Source organism: Podarcis erhardii (genome assembly GCF_964252035.2).
Source record: "Podarcis erhardii genome assembly, chromosome: 7".
NCBI classification, from domain to species: Eukaryota; Metazoa; Chordata; class Lepidosauria; order Squamata; family Lacertidae; genus Podarcis; species Podarcis erhardii.
Window position 1 is genome coordinate 59,421,165 of NC_138511.1, and position 15,855 is coordinate 59,437,019.

The following is a 15,855-nucleotide window of genomic DNA, read 5'->3' on the forward strand; positions in this document are numbered from 1 at the left end:
CAGGTAGGAAATGTGGCTGCCACCTCTGATGATCACGGATGGTTTGTATTCTGCAATTCAGCACAAGAACAGAAAAAAATGCAGATAGTGGCACAAGGGGCAGAATCCAGATTCTCCAGAATCTTAACTTTTCTCAGGGGGGAAAACACAGCCATAAACCTTGCAAAGGATGTAGGTAAATCTGACCACAGCAGGCCCACTTGTGCACAGCATCTTGCTTGTACCCACAGAAAGCAGCATTGGGGCAGAAGTGATGGTTTGGTACTAGGCAGGGGACACTTCTCTGGAGTACTGGGTGCATAAGTCTGAGATAATCCAAGCTTTTTGTGGGATTGCTGGGAGCCTACTTTGTTTCATACACTACGTACGTCAGCCTTTCCCAATATTATTGCCTTTCTATTTATTTTCTTCCCCTGCCTTCTAAATTGGTGGGGGTAGGCAATCATGATTAGGAATCTGGAGGGGGGGGGTTTCAAGTATTTGGACTCTCATCCTAATTAAATCCTACCGCCCACTTGGCTACATGATGTGATTTGGACTCCAGAAGTCTGGAAACCGAGTTGTGATACCATTTGCAGGGTAAAGCATATCAGCAGCGACTGGATACTGCTAAATTGCAGTGTTGCCAAGTTAGATGTCAAAACCAAAGACACAAAATAAACTTACCTACCAAATATACACACAAAACTTTTGTCCTATAGAAAGTTTAATAACTATTTATGAGCTGATTTTACAAAAATTGGACTCCACCCCTTTCCACGATGAACGTTTCATGTGTTAACAAGCATAACAGCATTTAAAAAATTACAAACCACATTCATTTGTTCAGTAGACTACAATTTTCACAAAGGTTTAGAAGAGCTTGGGAGGGAAAGAGAACACAAGCGGACTAGTAATACAAATTAAAGTTTGCATACTTTATCTGCTTCTTGTGATTTTAAATGCAGCTTTTTGGGGGGGGGTACACACTACCCAGTCTTTGCCAAATTTGTGCCCTCCAGATGCTTTTGGCTACAACTCCAGACGTAGCCAAAAACAACTGGAGGGCACCATGTTGGTGAAGGCTGCATTAACCCCTGCCTTCAGCAGTCCTATGCATTAACAAAGAATTATTCTATGGGACTTCAACTCATTAAGCACTCAATCCATATCCTTACACCATCAGTTACTAAACAAACACTAACTGGGCCATGCGAGATCCTCTGCAAGCCTCAAGGGACGGGCAATGCACAACAGCTCCAGGTATCCAAATGGCTCTGGCAGTGACTCCGGGTTCAAGGCTAAGGGTGATCAGGAGAAGGAGGCAGTTGGGAGCACTTGCAGCAGCACCAGAACTGGGGAAGGTGGAACTGAGGGTCAGAAAAATCCCAAGAGATATGGTCCTCGAGATTCCTGCCCCTGATACTCCTCAGCGCTAATTTCTCCTGCAGGAAGGCAGAGGTGGCTCCCATGTGCATTAATCCGCATGGAGAATCTGGATGTTGATCTGGAGTTAGCTAGGCCTGCAGAGCCATCAGCTGCAGCAAACGCCAGCAGGCAGTAGAGCAGCTGTCATGGGCTAAAGCGGACGACAAGCTCAATTCTGCCACATTGCGCAGGCCGCTTGGAACTTTCTGTTGACCCTCAGGGACAGTCATGAGAGGCCCTGGCAACCTGATGAGGTCGTCACAGGAAACATTATCCCATCAGCATAAATAAGATACTAAAAAGCGCAATGAGAACAACAGCCACAGTGCCTCAGCAAATGTGGAATCAATAACATGATTGACAACGGAGTGTCAAAGTGACCTGAGCAAAGGTGCTGGAAAAGGAAGGGGCTCACAGATTATGGGCACTCAGAATCTACATCTTATATGGGCTTGCCAAGCAAGTAATGAAATTGATAGAAAAGGTAGAAAACACAATCTTTCTGATATATAAAAGGTGTTCAGAGAATCTCTCTCTTTCTACCTGCCTGCTTGGGGTCTAACTCTTTTTTTACAACCTCTCACCCAGCTAAAGGCCACAGGATCCTAGCCCACAGTTATTGATGCTTAAATATTTTATTCCAAAATGCTACATGTGCCATCAAAATTAGAAATTAATTTTCACAACTAGATGGCTCCAAGTCAGGAGGCTGAATTTTCTGGAAACCTAGGTTTGCTCAGCACAACAAAGCCACTTAAAAGAAAAAGAAAAAACAAGCTTTCTGCAGTTAAGAAAGCGATGCACTAAAAAGTGTGAGATAAACAACTGATTAAAAGGAAGGCATAACACCATCACACAAGCAATTCAATCACAATGAATGTCCATTGTCATATAACGTCCCTGAAAACAAATCAGAACGTTTGCTCAATAAAAACCAGACACCATAAACATTGTGTAGACAAATCAGGATGAATGCTCAATGTAGAGGCCATCTGGAGGCGATATCCATATTAAGTTCTAATGGTACTATACTGCAATATTACATTTCTTCAAATGCCACAGTTATCTATATGAAGTGAATAATATACCTTAAATGAAGCAAATGAATAATATACCTTCATTTCATGTATAATCTTGAGTCTTTTTTCACTGGTTATGCATTACTGTCTCACTAGGTTCTGAGTAAGCAAATGTGAACCCTAATTAGATTCCCCAAGTTGTTAACACTGGGAAAGTTTTGCACCTCTGTTTTGTTGCCTTGGAACAACCGCCAGAGCCCTGCATGTGATGTAGGGGTAACCTAGCATAGTCTTGGGTTAGGCCTGTCTGGGGATTCCTAGGGCTGGGTTGTGGGGGTGGGAGGGGGGGTGAAAAATGAGGGACAAGCCCGAGGGAAGGGAAAGGAGGTAGCCCAGGGATGTTATTTCTACACCTCTAGCAAACCAGCTGTTTGTGTGCATTTGCAAGGGGCAGAGCTACATCCTGAATAGAGAGAGTGCAGAAGTTCACCTGGCAGCATGTGAAGGGCTGTGGAGCCAGGAAACTTGCCCTCCTCAAGTGGTTCCATAAACTTCCACAACCTGTCCTTCAAATCTGGTATTAGGGGGAACTGGGTCCTCCTTTTCATAGCAGAAATGAAACATGCAGACCAAGGATTGGATGATCCCAATGATGAGGATAATAAAAATAGTAACACTTAACATCTGTATAGCACCTTCACATGTACTCTCCCTAGCTGTAAAGCTTAACAACAGATCTGTAAGATATTATCATACCCCATATTGCAGAAGGGGGTACTGAAGCTGAGAGTGACTAAGGACAACTAGTCAGTTTGTGGCAGAGGCAAGATTCAAACTGGACACCTCTTGATTCATAGTCAGTCTCTTAAGCTGCTACACTACACCAGCTCTCTACAAATAGGCCTGGGGGATAAATTTGGGTCTGGCTTGCATTTTAATGAAGAACTCCATAAGTTGTGCTTATTAAAACAATGTGTAAATAAAAATACAGCTATTCTTCAAACTTCACACTCCTCTGAAGTCTAACACAGTTATCCAACCAAATAATGTTTTTAAAATGTGTATGTTAGGGGAAAGTGTGCATAAAATGTATACATTAAGGAAAATAACATACCAAAAAAATGCATTCGGGGAAATTGCTTGCAAAAATGTGGTTAAGGAAAACTCTGTATAATTAGGAGGAATTCAACTGAAATTCTGATAAATTTGGCCTTCCCTAGTCATAAGACCACTTCCCTCCTCCAGGGGCAGTTTCCTATTAAACAGTTGGCATTTTAAAAAATGTTGATGGGGCACCAAACAAACAGTCATGAAAATAAGCTTTCATGCTATGCGGGGGGTGGGGGGGTGGGGATATTAAAACTGGAGGCAGACAACTCTTGGCAGAAGCAGAGAGGCTGATGGAATACATCACCGTTCAATTTGCTGGCCTTGTGCCTGTCAAACTGTGTGTGTACACACATAGCATGTGTGCAAACTGGTCTGGAGCTGTAGGAGGAAAAGAACAGTGGATCCTGGTTCTAAGGACTGTCTGCAGGCAACCAAGCCCTAGAACCTGCATCTCTCTGTGTTGGCACAGGACATTTTGCCAGTCAGAGCCAGAGCCCTGCATGGCCCTAGAGGGCTCCCCCAGCATCCCTTGCCACATCCCCCAGGGCCTTGCACTAGAGCTCTCTGTTTGCCCTCTGTCGGTCATGGGGCGCAGGAGTCTCTGCCAGAGGCTGGCTTCCATGCTGCATCTGCAGTGTGTCCCCAGTGCACTGAGGCCCAGGAGTTGCATCCTTTTCCACCAGGCTCCATCTAACTTATCCTTGCTGTGTACAGTCCAGAAGTAGTTCTGCGCGAGGGTCTTCTTGCTCAGCTCCGCAGCTGCTTCTTTGCTTCCTTTGTTTTTCTTTTTGAGGCTTCTGAATGAAAACAGTCAAGAGAAAAACCAGGCAGCCTCCTCCTCCTCCTCCTTCTAGACTGTGGACGCATCCTCCAAGTCAGGGTTTTCTGCCAGGTGGAGCTTTTGTCTGAGGTGTCTTATTAAGGAAAAATGGAAGGCAGCTAAGCTATGATGCCCCCCTTCTTCTCTGAATGGTGCTTCTCTTGGGGAGAGAGAGGAGGGAGCCGGGGGGAATCTCCTATTTAAAAAGGAGTAGCTGGACTATTCAACCTTGCCTATCTGCCACAGATGGATAGACTACTTCCTCCCTGTACCCCACCCAGCGTCCCACCCTTCACCCCCACCATCGCCTCTGCCCCCAGTCCACCTGGGAAATGGCTTGGGCATTCACACACTGGGCACCATAAGGAGGATACATGGAGTTGCTGAGTTCTTCCAGCTGCAAAAGCAAAAGAGAGTCAGCCACAAACAAACACAAGGAGCTCTTAAGAGGAACTTCTGCAGTGGAAATAAACTGGGGTCACACTAAGCAAGGTGATGGAGCGCTGTGATAGGATCATCCCCTTCTTTAGATTTTGGCAAATAGCAGCTTCTGGGAGAAGGCAGTGGTAAGCATCAGGGGTGCAGGCACTGAGTAAGTGTGTATGGTAGTGTTTTTAACACATACATGCACAAAACCTTATTTTTCAGATAAAGATGCCCCTGAAACAGGTATTTGCTCTGTTAAGGGAGAAGCCGGAGGGATCTCCCACTGCCACCTCTGTGGCTGCCATTTGCCAATATTTAAAGAGAGGGGATATCCAATATGTCATATTCCCTTATTTAGCCTGCAGGTACTATAAAAATGGATCAAGATTAAGAAAGTTAACTTGTTTCCTAAAATGCAGAAGAGAGTCCCATAGATATTGCACCAACATGGAGAAAGCTCTATTGCAGGGTTTAGGAACTGGATCTGGCCATGAGGCTGGATGGACCCTTATCTCCCCTATAGGCCAAGCTTGATAGGCAGGCCAGTCAATCACCCAACATCACAACAATGTGAAGGATCCTGTTTTTGTCCATGCAGACGATCAGCTCATTGGTGGGGCTTGCAGAGTGCTGCTCACAGAACACTGCAAGTCCTGATGATCAGATGATGACCAGTACCTGCAAACCTCTTCTGTCTCAGCCACACCTTTACCTGTCCAACACCTGATCAGGTATAGGGCTTGGCCAAAACCACCAAACTGGCCATAAATATTGGAGGAGCACAGAGCAAGGTCTCCCCCACAGGCAGAGTGTAAATTTGCCAGTAAGTAAAGGACTGATAGGGACGCGGGTGGCGCTGTGGGTTAAACCACAGAGCCTAGGACTTGCCGATCTGAAGGTCAGTGGTTCGAATCCCCACGACGGGGTGAGCTCCCGTTGCTCGGTCCCTGCTCCTGCCAACCTAGCAGTTCGAAAGCACGTCAAAGTGCAAGTAGATAAATAGGTACCACTCCTGCAGGAAGGTAAATGGCGTTTCCGTGCGCTGCTCTGGTTCGCCAGAAGCGGCTTAGTCTTGCTGGCCACATGACCCGGAAGCTGTACGCCGGCTCCCTCGGCCAATAAAGCAAGATGAGCACCGCAACCCCAAAGTCGGTCACAATGGTCAGGGGTCCCTTTACCTTTAAAAGATTGTTACCTATCACCTGTAAATGCACCCTACACACGGACCGAGTAGTTGGGATGTCATGGATGCTCATAAACTTCTAGGGGCAGAGGCAATTATATTTTAAGTATGCTGGCTTTCTACAACAAAGGCATATGCACCCAAACATGTCTTGTGCTGGACAACATTTGTGACTTGGGCTACATACTATATATTGTAAAGCACATCCCCCCCCCCAACTCAAAGAATTCTAGGCACTATGGTTTACCCTTCACAGTCTAACAATTCCCAGCAACCTTTAAACTACATTGCCCAGAATTCTTTGAGGGAAAGTGTGTGCTTTGGATGTGTTTCAAAGTGTATGCAGCCTGAGCTCTTCAGTTCTGGGCTGAACAAGGAGGTGGGAGAGGGCGAGAGTCTCTCAGCCAGAAAAGGGATTCCAGGATTCCTCACAGCACTCACATTTGTCAGCAGTTGATCCAGGTTCCTGTCGGCCACCGTCTTCTTCTGGTCCTCGGCAAGTTCCTCCACGTAGACGTCCAGGCTGAAATGCAGGCGAGCCAACTTCTCCTGCATCTCCCGAACGTGCTCCAGCTGCTCAAAGGAACATTCCTTCCCTGCGTTAGTTGAGAAAAAGAACGCCAGTGTTATTCCATGGAGCTTCTAGGAGATACCACCCCCATTTCCCCTGCAGGGAGGACCAGTTAGCTAGGTGAGGCTGAGAGAGTTTAATTCAGCTAATTGCACTTGCTAAGCAAAGATTCGAATTCAGGCCTTGCCGTTCCCCATCCATCACCCTGCATATTACAACACACCATCCAGAAACAGATATTTCTGAGATGTCTTTCTCCCTCGGAACTCAAGGGCCGAGAAATAACCGAAGTGCTTACCAAAAGCCTGCAGCTTTCCCGAATGGAAGTCATTCAAGAGGTTCAGGAGGCCCCCCTCCATCTCATACACATCCGAGACGTCGGTCAGGAACGAGTGCTGCAGAGGGGTCCCCACAGCTGCTGTGGCAGCGCTGCCTCCGGGCTGGGGAGCTCGGGGCTTCTCCTTGTTTGCTCTGCATCAGACAACAGCAATAAGAAAAGATGACGGGTGGGGTGGGACCGGGCAGGAAGTCCGTCTTCCTTCCTCAGAGCACAAAGGAAGCCAGAGACGGCCTCCAAGATTGTCCTCAGCATCATTTCCACTTTCCTTGCCAAGGAGCCAGGGGCTCTGCCAACGCAATGGCCAGTTGGGCATGCAGGGGTGGGAACACACCAAAATCTCTCTTTGGAGGGCAGCCTCACCTCCTCCTATGGAAGTTGTGGGGGAGAGCTGAGGGATCCCCCACCCCAAATTATTAACAGGGAGGCATTGGGGTGATTTTTCCCCAGGGAGGAACAGAAAGTTGGGCAGCTAACTGGATAGTAGAGTCTTTCTCTTGTATGCAGACTTCTTCTCAGCAGCTGGCCTCCCCATAAATGCTGCTAGAAATTGTGCTATATCATCACTGGACATTGATCTGCTTACCCACAACTTTAAAGCAAAAGTTCTCAGCCCAGAACTTTCAGCTCAGGAGACATATTCCTTCCAACTCCCTCCCACCTCCCACACACCAGACCGCAAGACCTGGACTAGGGAGTCAAATCCTTTTGCTTTGTTTACTGGATAAAGAAATGCCATTGACTCAAGGCCACAACCTAGATTCCACCCAGGCACCCACCTGGCTTGCTCTAGCAAAGGTCTCCTTTCATTTCAGTAAGGCCTGCTTCAGAGGACATTGCTCACAGCACTCAATCGTGTCCATCTTCCCTCCTGCCACCCTTAAGGGCAGCCCCAAACTGGAAGCCTGGGTCCCCTTTGCCTCGGGTTATAATTTGGGAAGAAGTGTCATTTCAAAGGGAAAAGAGGTGGGCTCTCTCTAAGGGGAATGGACCTTAGGTAAGCTGTCACCAACCTGGCTGGAGCTGGTGGGAGTTGTAGTCCCAAGCATCTGAAGGCTGCCTTAAGGCACTGTGGGGTGGAGCAAGGACCGCTTGTGACTTTAGCAAGGCATAACCAAGACACTGTAATTCTTCATACATTGACTCACTGTTTTTGACTGTGCCCTGTTTGCTACTGTAAGGAGATGCTGAGATAATTTTATTCAAAAGCAGGGTTGCCAAGTTTTTCATTTTCAATAATGTTTCCAGGGGCTAAGTGCCTCTAAGCATGTGCCCAGTGCCCTCCTTTTGGGAAGGCAGCCAGCTTTTTTAAAAAGCAGACCTATTAATTTTATTTACCGTATTTTTTGCTCTATAAGACTCACTTTTTCCCTCCTAAAAAGTAAGGGGAAATGTGTGTGTGTGTGTGTGTGTGTGTGTGTGTGTGTGTGTCTTATGGAGCGAATGCAGGCTGCGCAGCTATCACAGAAGCCAGAACAGCAAGAGGGATTGCTGCTTTCACTGCGCAGCGATCCCTCTTGCTGTTCTGAGATTCTGAGATTCAGAATTTTTTTTTATTGTTTTCCTCCTCCAAAAACTAGGTGCGTCTTGTGGTCTGGTGCATCTTATAGAGCAAAAAATACGTTACTTAAAAAAATTATACCCTGCTCTCCCCCTACAGAAAAAGTCAATCAAAGCAGCTTAGAAACTTCCGGGTCGGCGCCATCGCCGAATGGCGGACTCCCTCCGAGCTCCGGAGGGAGCCTGCACGGCAGGGGCTGGGTCCTACCGCACCGGCGATGCGGGGACCCTTAAAAACCACGGCCACGGGGGCCGTGGACATGGAGACTCGGCTGACACCATTAGCGCCCTCCCGACTCGTGAAGGAGCCTTTTTAAAGGCTACGGATCGGGTGCCGGGGAGAAGCGTGGTGTTTTGAGTCCTCTGCTATCCCTGCCGTGCGAAGCCGCATGCCATTCGGCGGAGAGCGCTGGCTTCTTCCTTTGAAAATTCGGACCTAAAAGAATAACCTGTAAGTAATTGGAACTTGGACTAAAAAGAGGGACAAAAATTTTAAAAATTTCGGAGCGAGCAGGGGAGGCGCAAAAAAGGAAGTCAGCCACCCCCTCCATTGTAGAAGGGTCAAAGCAAAGGATCTGATAACTAAGATCGGAGTAACATCATTTTGGCAAGTTTTTAACCTCACGAGTGAAGAATATGAGATTGAGCTGGAGGAGGAAAGTAGAATTCGGACTTAAAAACAACCCCCCCTGGAACCCCAGGAGCGATCGATGACGGAGTTTGGAGAGGAGAAAGGCAAGTTTTGACAGCTGTCAAAGAGCTGTCAAAGCGGAAAATAAGATAGAGACTATGTTACAAGGACTTTGCTGGTTATATTTGTTATAAATTGGATACAAATTGTTTTAAATAAGGATTACAAAGTTACTAGGGCTAATGGATGCGATCTGGAAGAGAACTCAGTTTTTGCAATCCACCTAGAGGAGCCGAGGGACATTACAAGTTTTAGCTGGAAATTGGAACTGAACTGTTTATCTCCTGGGAAACTGCAGAAATGGAACATTATTATGACTACAGAGGCCACTACACCGAAGAAGACAATGGAATCATCTGTTGTGGAATGAAAGGAACTTGACGTAATGTTTTGTTTCTGAATAACAAGCCTCTGTAAAGGAACTAACTTTTGGAATTAGGACATTTGTGCAGGAAAACAGGGACAGAAAGAAATAGAAAGAGGAGTGTGATCAATAAGAACAACAAAATAACAAGAATTGGACCAAGTTAAAAGTGGGGACATTTGGGACATCCAGATTTGACAAGCTTAAGGATTATAATTTGGAGTTTTTCACTCCTGGATATAAAAATCTGGATGGAAAAAATGGGCCTCTCTTTGAGACAGAATCCTTCCATGATTGGACATTCGAAACTAAAGAGGACTGGCAAAGGACTATGATTTAGAGAGACGTGGAAATATCGGACATTGAGGAACATTGGGAACGCAACCGGGAAAAGGGGGGGTGGGAAATGTGGAATCCTTAAAGGCGTAAACTATGTTTTATTTAGGCTATATACATCTACATGGTATTCTAAAGTGGGGAACTCGTGGTGGGAATAAGCCGATTTTAGGGGAATGGAAAATAATGTTTTTTTAAAAAAAAAAAAATTGGGTTAAGGATAACAAGTTTGAATTGAGGAGAAGAACTTGTTGAGATCATTTGAGAGATTTGGAATACAAGGGGGGGAGGGAAGGGGAAGTCCTGAAAGGATGTAATTGGAAAAAGATTTGAAATTGGATGTTTTATTAATTTGTAATTAATTGGAAAATTTTAATAAATATTATTAAAAAAAAAAAAATCAAAGCAGCTTAGAAATGTAAAAAAGCAAGAATGGTGCAACCATTTAAATGCAAATCATCAAACTCAAAGCAGTAGCAAAAAGCAAGAAAAGGGTGCCTCTGGGCAATGGCAAAATGCCTTTCTCTGATGAAAAGCAGCTTGGTTTAAAAAATAAATAAATCAGCATAAGGTTAAAATGTCCTTAAACATGCATGGAGTGTCCAATTTTGAACAGTCCTGTTTAAAGGTAGGAACACAACATAAGCATTATAACACCTCCTCCCCAGTTTCACATCTTTCCGCTTGGCAGTGGCTAGATGGATGAAATTCTAGCCTGCTGAGCTCTGGGTTCAAGTCCCCCCCAGAGGAAACCATGCAGCTCTGCCCCAAACCTTTGGCTGACCTCTTGAACTTGGCTCTTTGCTTTGGCGAAGGAAGATGAGGCATCCCCAGGGAGAAAGAGGTGCTCTTGCTAGAAGGGACTGGCAGCTTGCGGAGAGCACTGGCTGGAACTGGCTGAGCTAGGTGGGCTTTGGGACTTTTCTTCTTCTTCTTCTCCTCCATCCTGGAAGCAGTGGGTCTCTTTTAGTCACACACCGGAAACCGCTCAGAGGAACCAAGAATGAACCTAAAAATAAGCTAGAAAGAGATAGCAGCAGCATATTGGTGGCTTTCAGTCATGAATTTAACTAGATGGACCCTCCAGTGCTCCAAGGCAGACTACCTCTGAACATCAGGCCCGGGGACAAACAATACGGCAGTGGCCAGTCCTGCCATGCTCTGCAGGGGAGCTTCCATAGGAACACAGGAAGCTGCATTATACCCAGTCAATTCCTTGGTCCATCCAGATCAGTACTGCCTGCACTGACTGGCAGCAGCTCTCCAGGGTTTCCGGCAGGGGCCTCTCCCAGCCCTACCTGGAGATGCCATAGGGGACTGAACCTAGGACTTTCTGCAGGCAAAGCTGATGCTCTGCCACTGAGCTATGGCTCTTGCGCCTTCCAAAGGAATCTGGCTGGCCTTCAGTGAAAATAAAAGGCTGGAACAGATATTCTTTATTATTATTTTTTTAGAAAGCCATTTTTTCATCAGAAAATTGCAGGGTGTACAAAAGTTTTAATAAAACTCTTCACACAGCTTGCAAATATTTTTTATAACCCCAATGGTAAACAAGACAATAAGAGACATATAAATATGTCTTCCCAATAACATAGATATGTAAGGCTGTCATTGCACAGCCCCCATCACAATCCTGGATTTGCGGGAAGCTGTGGTGGAGTAGGGGAGGAAAAGAGAAGGCAGGTTGTACAACAGCATGGCAACAGCAAGGGAGTGAGAAGGGAGGCACATTGAGAGGGAAAGCAGTTTTGTCAGGTGTTGCAAGCCCAGGGAGCGTTCTGAAGACAGCAGCCCATTCTGTAACCAGGACAAGAAACAGACTTCCTCTTCCTCACGTCCCATCTCCAACCCATTGAATCAGAGGTGGGGAACTGGATCTAGCAAACAACAGCAAAGGTTTGAATAAAGAACCTTCCATACAATGAAATCATTGAGAGCTCCTCATCCTCTCACACACACACAGGAGTCAGGTGAGGACTAGAAGGAGAAGTTTGAGTACAGTGAGAAGGGGGAAACATTGAAGGGGGAAAATCGCATAAGTGGGGCTGAAAGAACACAGTAGGGAAATAGTTTTAAACAGCAGCGCAGGTCTGAATTAAGCAGGGATGGAACAAAGCAGAGCAGGGGATGGTTATTTTAGACAGCGGCAGAGGTTTGAATAGAATGAGTCAAGGTGACATTAAGAGGGGTGAAGTGGCAGATTAGAAAAAGGTTTGAATACAGCAAGAAGGGAGGTGGGAAGGTTCTGTTGTGTTAGCTGCTATGATGCACCCATTTCTGCTACTTCTCCTTGTTAAAACAGCTTCATTTTTTAAAATAACAACCCCCAGTGTCTCTCCATCCCTGCTGCACTCAAGCCTCTGTCATTATTAAAGCCACATTTTTTGCCTCCGTGTCTCCAGCCCTGCTTTACTCAGATTTCTGCTGTTGTTTGAGTACAGTGATAACTGTGTAAGTACAACGTGAGAACACTTTCTGACTGTTGCTATTTTTGGGTAGGATTCAATCACACACTGGCAAATCTAGGTTGCACAGTTTTTTTTAAAGCTTGAGCACATCAGTTTTGCTTCTCCCCCCCCCCAAAAAAAAATTGTTTTGGTGATAAGAAAAGTGATGGGGAAAATGAACTGGAAGGTTTTGGGATAACATTTGCTCGATGCAAGATTGTACAACCTTCCCACAAACAAATCAAGGTGACTGCTCAGTAAGTCTGGATGCGGCCTAAGTCTCTACTGTTCTCCCCTTCAAAAGGACATCATGCATGGGTTGTATTACCCCTGGAGTTTCTGATTACTTGGAGACAATAATATGAGAAAATGAGGTGCTGGGCGTTTTTGGTTCAGTGGAGATACCTAAGTACCCTTCTTAGAGTCATAGAACTGTAGAGTTGGAAGGGACCCAAGGGTCATCTAGTCCAACCCCTTGCAATGCAGGAATCTCAGTTAAAGTATCCATGAAAGAGCACCATCCAATCTCTGCTTTAAACACCACCAAGGAAGGAGAGTCCACAGCCTCCCAAGGGAGGCTGTTTGACTGCAAACAGCTCTTACCATCACAAAGTTATTCCTGATGTTTAGTCAGAAACTCCTTTCTTGTAACTTGAATACATTGGTTTGGGTCCTATCCTCTGGACAAGGTGAACACAAGCATGCTCCATCTTCCATGTGACAGCCCTTCAGATATTTGAAATGGCTATCATATATCCGCTCAGACTCCTTTTATCCAGGCTAAACATACCCAGATTCCTCAACCATTCCTTCTAAGACTTAGTTTCCAGACCGCTGATAATCTTGGCTGCCCTCCTCTGCACACATTCCAGCTTGTCCATATCCTCCTTAAAACTGTGGTACCCAGAACTGGACACAGTATCCCAGGTGTGGTCCGACCAAGGCAGAATAAAGTGGTATTATTACTTCCCTTGACCAGGACACTACTGTTGATGCAGCCTAGAATAACAGCTGCACTGCCAGAATATACAACCCAGAAAATGGTATCGCTGATCAGCGTTGGGGCTAGGGAGAGACAGCTTCAGTCCCCACCCAGCCACAAAGCTCACCAGGTGATGTTGGGAAGATGTCTGGCTTCCTTAGGCTAACCTAGCTCTCAGGGTTTGTTTTGAGAATAAAATGAGAATGCATGGGCGTAGCCAGGAGGGGCAGGGGGCAGCTGCCCCCCCCAATCAATCAAAATCAATACAAATCTGAGGTTCTGTCCTCCTCACAGAAGCCTGCCCCCCCCCCAACAAAAATCCTGGCTATCCCAAGTGAGGGTGGGGTAAGTATTTTACACCCCTTAGCTCTGTGTAAGAAAACTAAGGTAGAATTTAAATTGATTTCATAAATAAATGTGTTAATATTGCAGAGGGGACATTTTGAGAAGGGGCGGTAATCCTTCCTCCACCCAGTTCTCAAAAGCTGACTGCTCCCTGGTGTTCCAGCCCCTGCTCTGTTAGGGAACATGGTCCGTCAGGGACACCTCTTGGTATAGGGCCAATTATCAGAGGTCGGTCGGTGGGGGGGGGGGGAGGTGATGGGTGCAAGGGCTCCTTCTCCAGCAGTAGCTGCTGGGGTTGTCAACTGCTTGGGTGAGGAGGACTGGTTCTCCCGCTATGAGAAATGCGCTGTGCATCTCATTTAGGTAACAACACTAAACGCTGAATTGCTAACTTGAACCCTCCCTGGCTCATCGACCTTCTATTTTCGCTCTTGCATCACATAAGGAGCTCACATAAATAGATCGATAAACAAGACCGTGCAGAGGAGGCGGCGATGATGCAGCGCCTTAACAAACAGCCCTGTCTGACTTCTAAGAAGAGGTCGCTGCCCGAGAAAAGAGGTCCGGGGCGAGAGAAGGAAAGGTCTCGCTCTCCGCCGGCAATCTTAAAAGGCCGGTTAATTCCACCCACCGCCATCGGCCAGCAACAAAAGATGCCACCGCCAATGTTCCGATTTGGAACGCTGATTCCTCGCTCCACGTTCCAAATCAGAACGTTCTCCTCGCCGAGGTTCCACGCCCCCCGCCCCCACTTCGCACCGCATAGGGTGGAGGACGCTCTGCGGAGACACTGACCTCTGCGGCGGAGACGGGCCACGGGGGACGCTCCCGCGGCGGCTGCTCTTGCTGCTGCGCGCCCGAGAAGCGCCGAGCGCGTGCGCGCGCACTGCCTCTCGGAGAGGCGGTGGCCAGGCAGACGCCTCCGCAAAGGGGCTGGTGGAAACGGGGGCCCGATGCTCAGGGTCCGTTCCGCCTCGGGTCGGCTGCAGCTGGTTTCCCCGGGCTCGGGCGGAGGGAGGCTTGGTGGCCAGAATGACATGCCCTTTCACTGGATCCGATGCTGCCACTGCCTTCGTGGACAGCAGCCGCTGCTCCACCGCTCAGATCCGGGCCCTTGGAAAACTGGCTTGCTCCCCACCCCCGCTCTGAGCCAGCCCATTGCAAACGCCCGAATTCTTAAACCCGTTTTGGAGGATAGGGTTCAGTAGCCCAACAGCGCGTCGAAGGGAAAAGGTCTCTGGGTGTGGTCAGAAGGCACCGGATTCCACCTAGGTAGGCCTTCCTCTGCCCATCTTCCCCTCCCTCACCCCACAGCTTCCATTCAGCCCAAGTTGTACATTAGACTTCTTCCCTCCTTTCACACCCAGGAAAGCTTGACCTGGTACATTTCTCCAGAGTAGAAGCAGGACCTTTATAAAGAAAGAAAAGGAGAGGCAGAGCCCCCATCCCTTGAAAAATGTAAATTAGAAGTTTAACTGCTTGCCCCTTTAAGCTTGACATGATGGCCTGCAGAACCCCCCCAGGATAGTCTCCCAGTGGGGGTGGATCTGTGTTTGGTCATATTCATAGCCTAAGGCTTTGGGGCAGGGTACACAGCTACAATTCCTTTATCACAAGTGTTGCTGAAGGAGTACAATACTTGAAAGCACCCTCCCCCCCCCCCAAAAAAAATAGGGGCTAGGATGCCTCAAGGCAGAGTTGTATGACTAGAGATATGGGTACTACTACACCCATGCTCCAGATTTTGTTGGACCCGACTCAAAATCGGTCCTGGCCAATGGTCAGAATCAGAAGGGTGTCAGGTTACCACACATTCCACAGTCAGATCCACACCAGTTCATTCAAAATGACATGGTTTCAACAAAGCATTGGGAAGAACTTGCCATGCTAACCGCACAATATATTCAATCCTGGAACAGTGGCGGACACTCTTTTTGGTTAATAGGTTTTAAACAGAAGCTGGATGGCCCAGACAAGGCTGCTGTAACAGTACATTGGATGGTCTTTGAGGTCCCTCACGGCTCCATGGTTTCCTTTTTTAAAATGTAGCTAGAGTTCCACTTAAATTATAATACAAATTAGGAAGACCCCTTGTAACTTCAGTCTTCAGTATTCTAGACGAATAAAAAAAAACACTGGGACCTGAAAGTTTGGTGTTAATGCTTAAGAAGACTAACACTCCCTCTAAAGCACTACATTGGTTTTATTTCTGAATCCTAACCAAAAAATGATTTTGAAGCTAAGCAAGTGAAAAATA

The 15,855-nt window shown here is 46.8% G+C and overlaps 1 protein-coding gene across 4 annotated transcripts; it reads right to left on the bottom strand.

The window, feature by feature from the left end:
- Nucleotides 1-688: 688 nt before the first annotated feature.
- On the bottom strand, nt 689-14,491 carry CCDC28B (coiled-coil domain containing 28B). Of its 4 annotated transcripts, none has more exons than XM_081869966.1 (6): nt 14,394-14,491; nt 10,609-10,844; nt 6,835-7,007; nt 6,407-6,561; nt 4,731-4,753; nt 689-4,441 (listed from the first exon to the last, which is right to left on the bottom strand). In XM_081869966.1, the coding sequence occupies exons 2-6, from the start codon at nt 10,767-10,769 to the stop codon at nt 4,387-4,389; spliced, it is 567 nt and encodes a 188-aa protein (XP_081726092.1). In that variant the 5' UTR covers nt 10,770-10,844; nt 14,394-14,491; the 3' UTR covers nt 689-4,386. The 4 variants fall into 4 exon arrangements, with proteins under 4 accessions (XP_081726092.1, XP_081726093.1, XP_081726095.1 ...); XM_081869967.1 differs by having other exon boundaries at nt 14,358-14,475; XM_081869969.1 differs by lacking the exon at nt 14,394-14,491 and adding an exon at nt 12,875-12,960.
- Between the last annotated feature and the right edge of the window lie 1,364 nt (nt 14,492-15,855).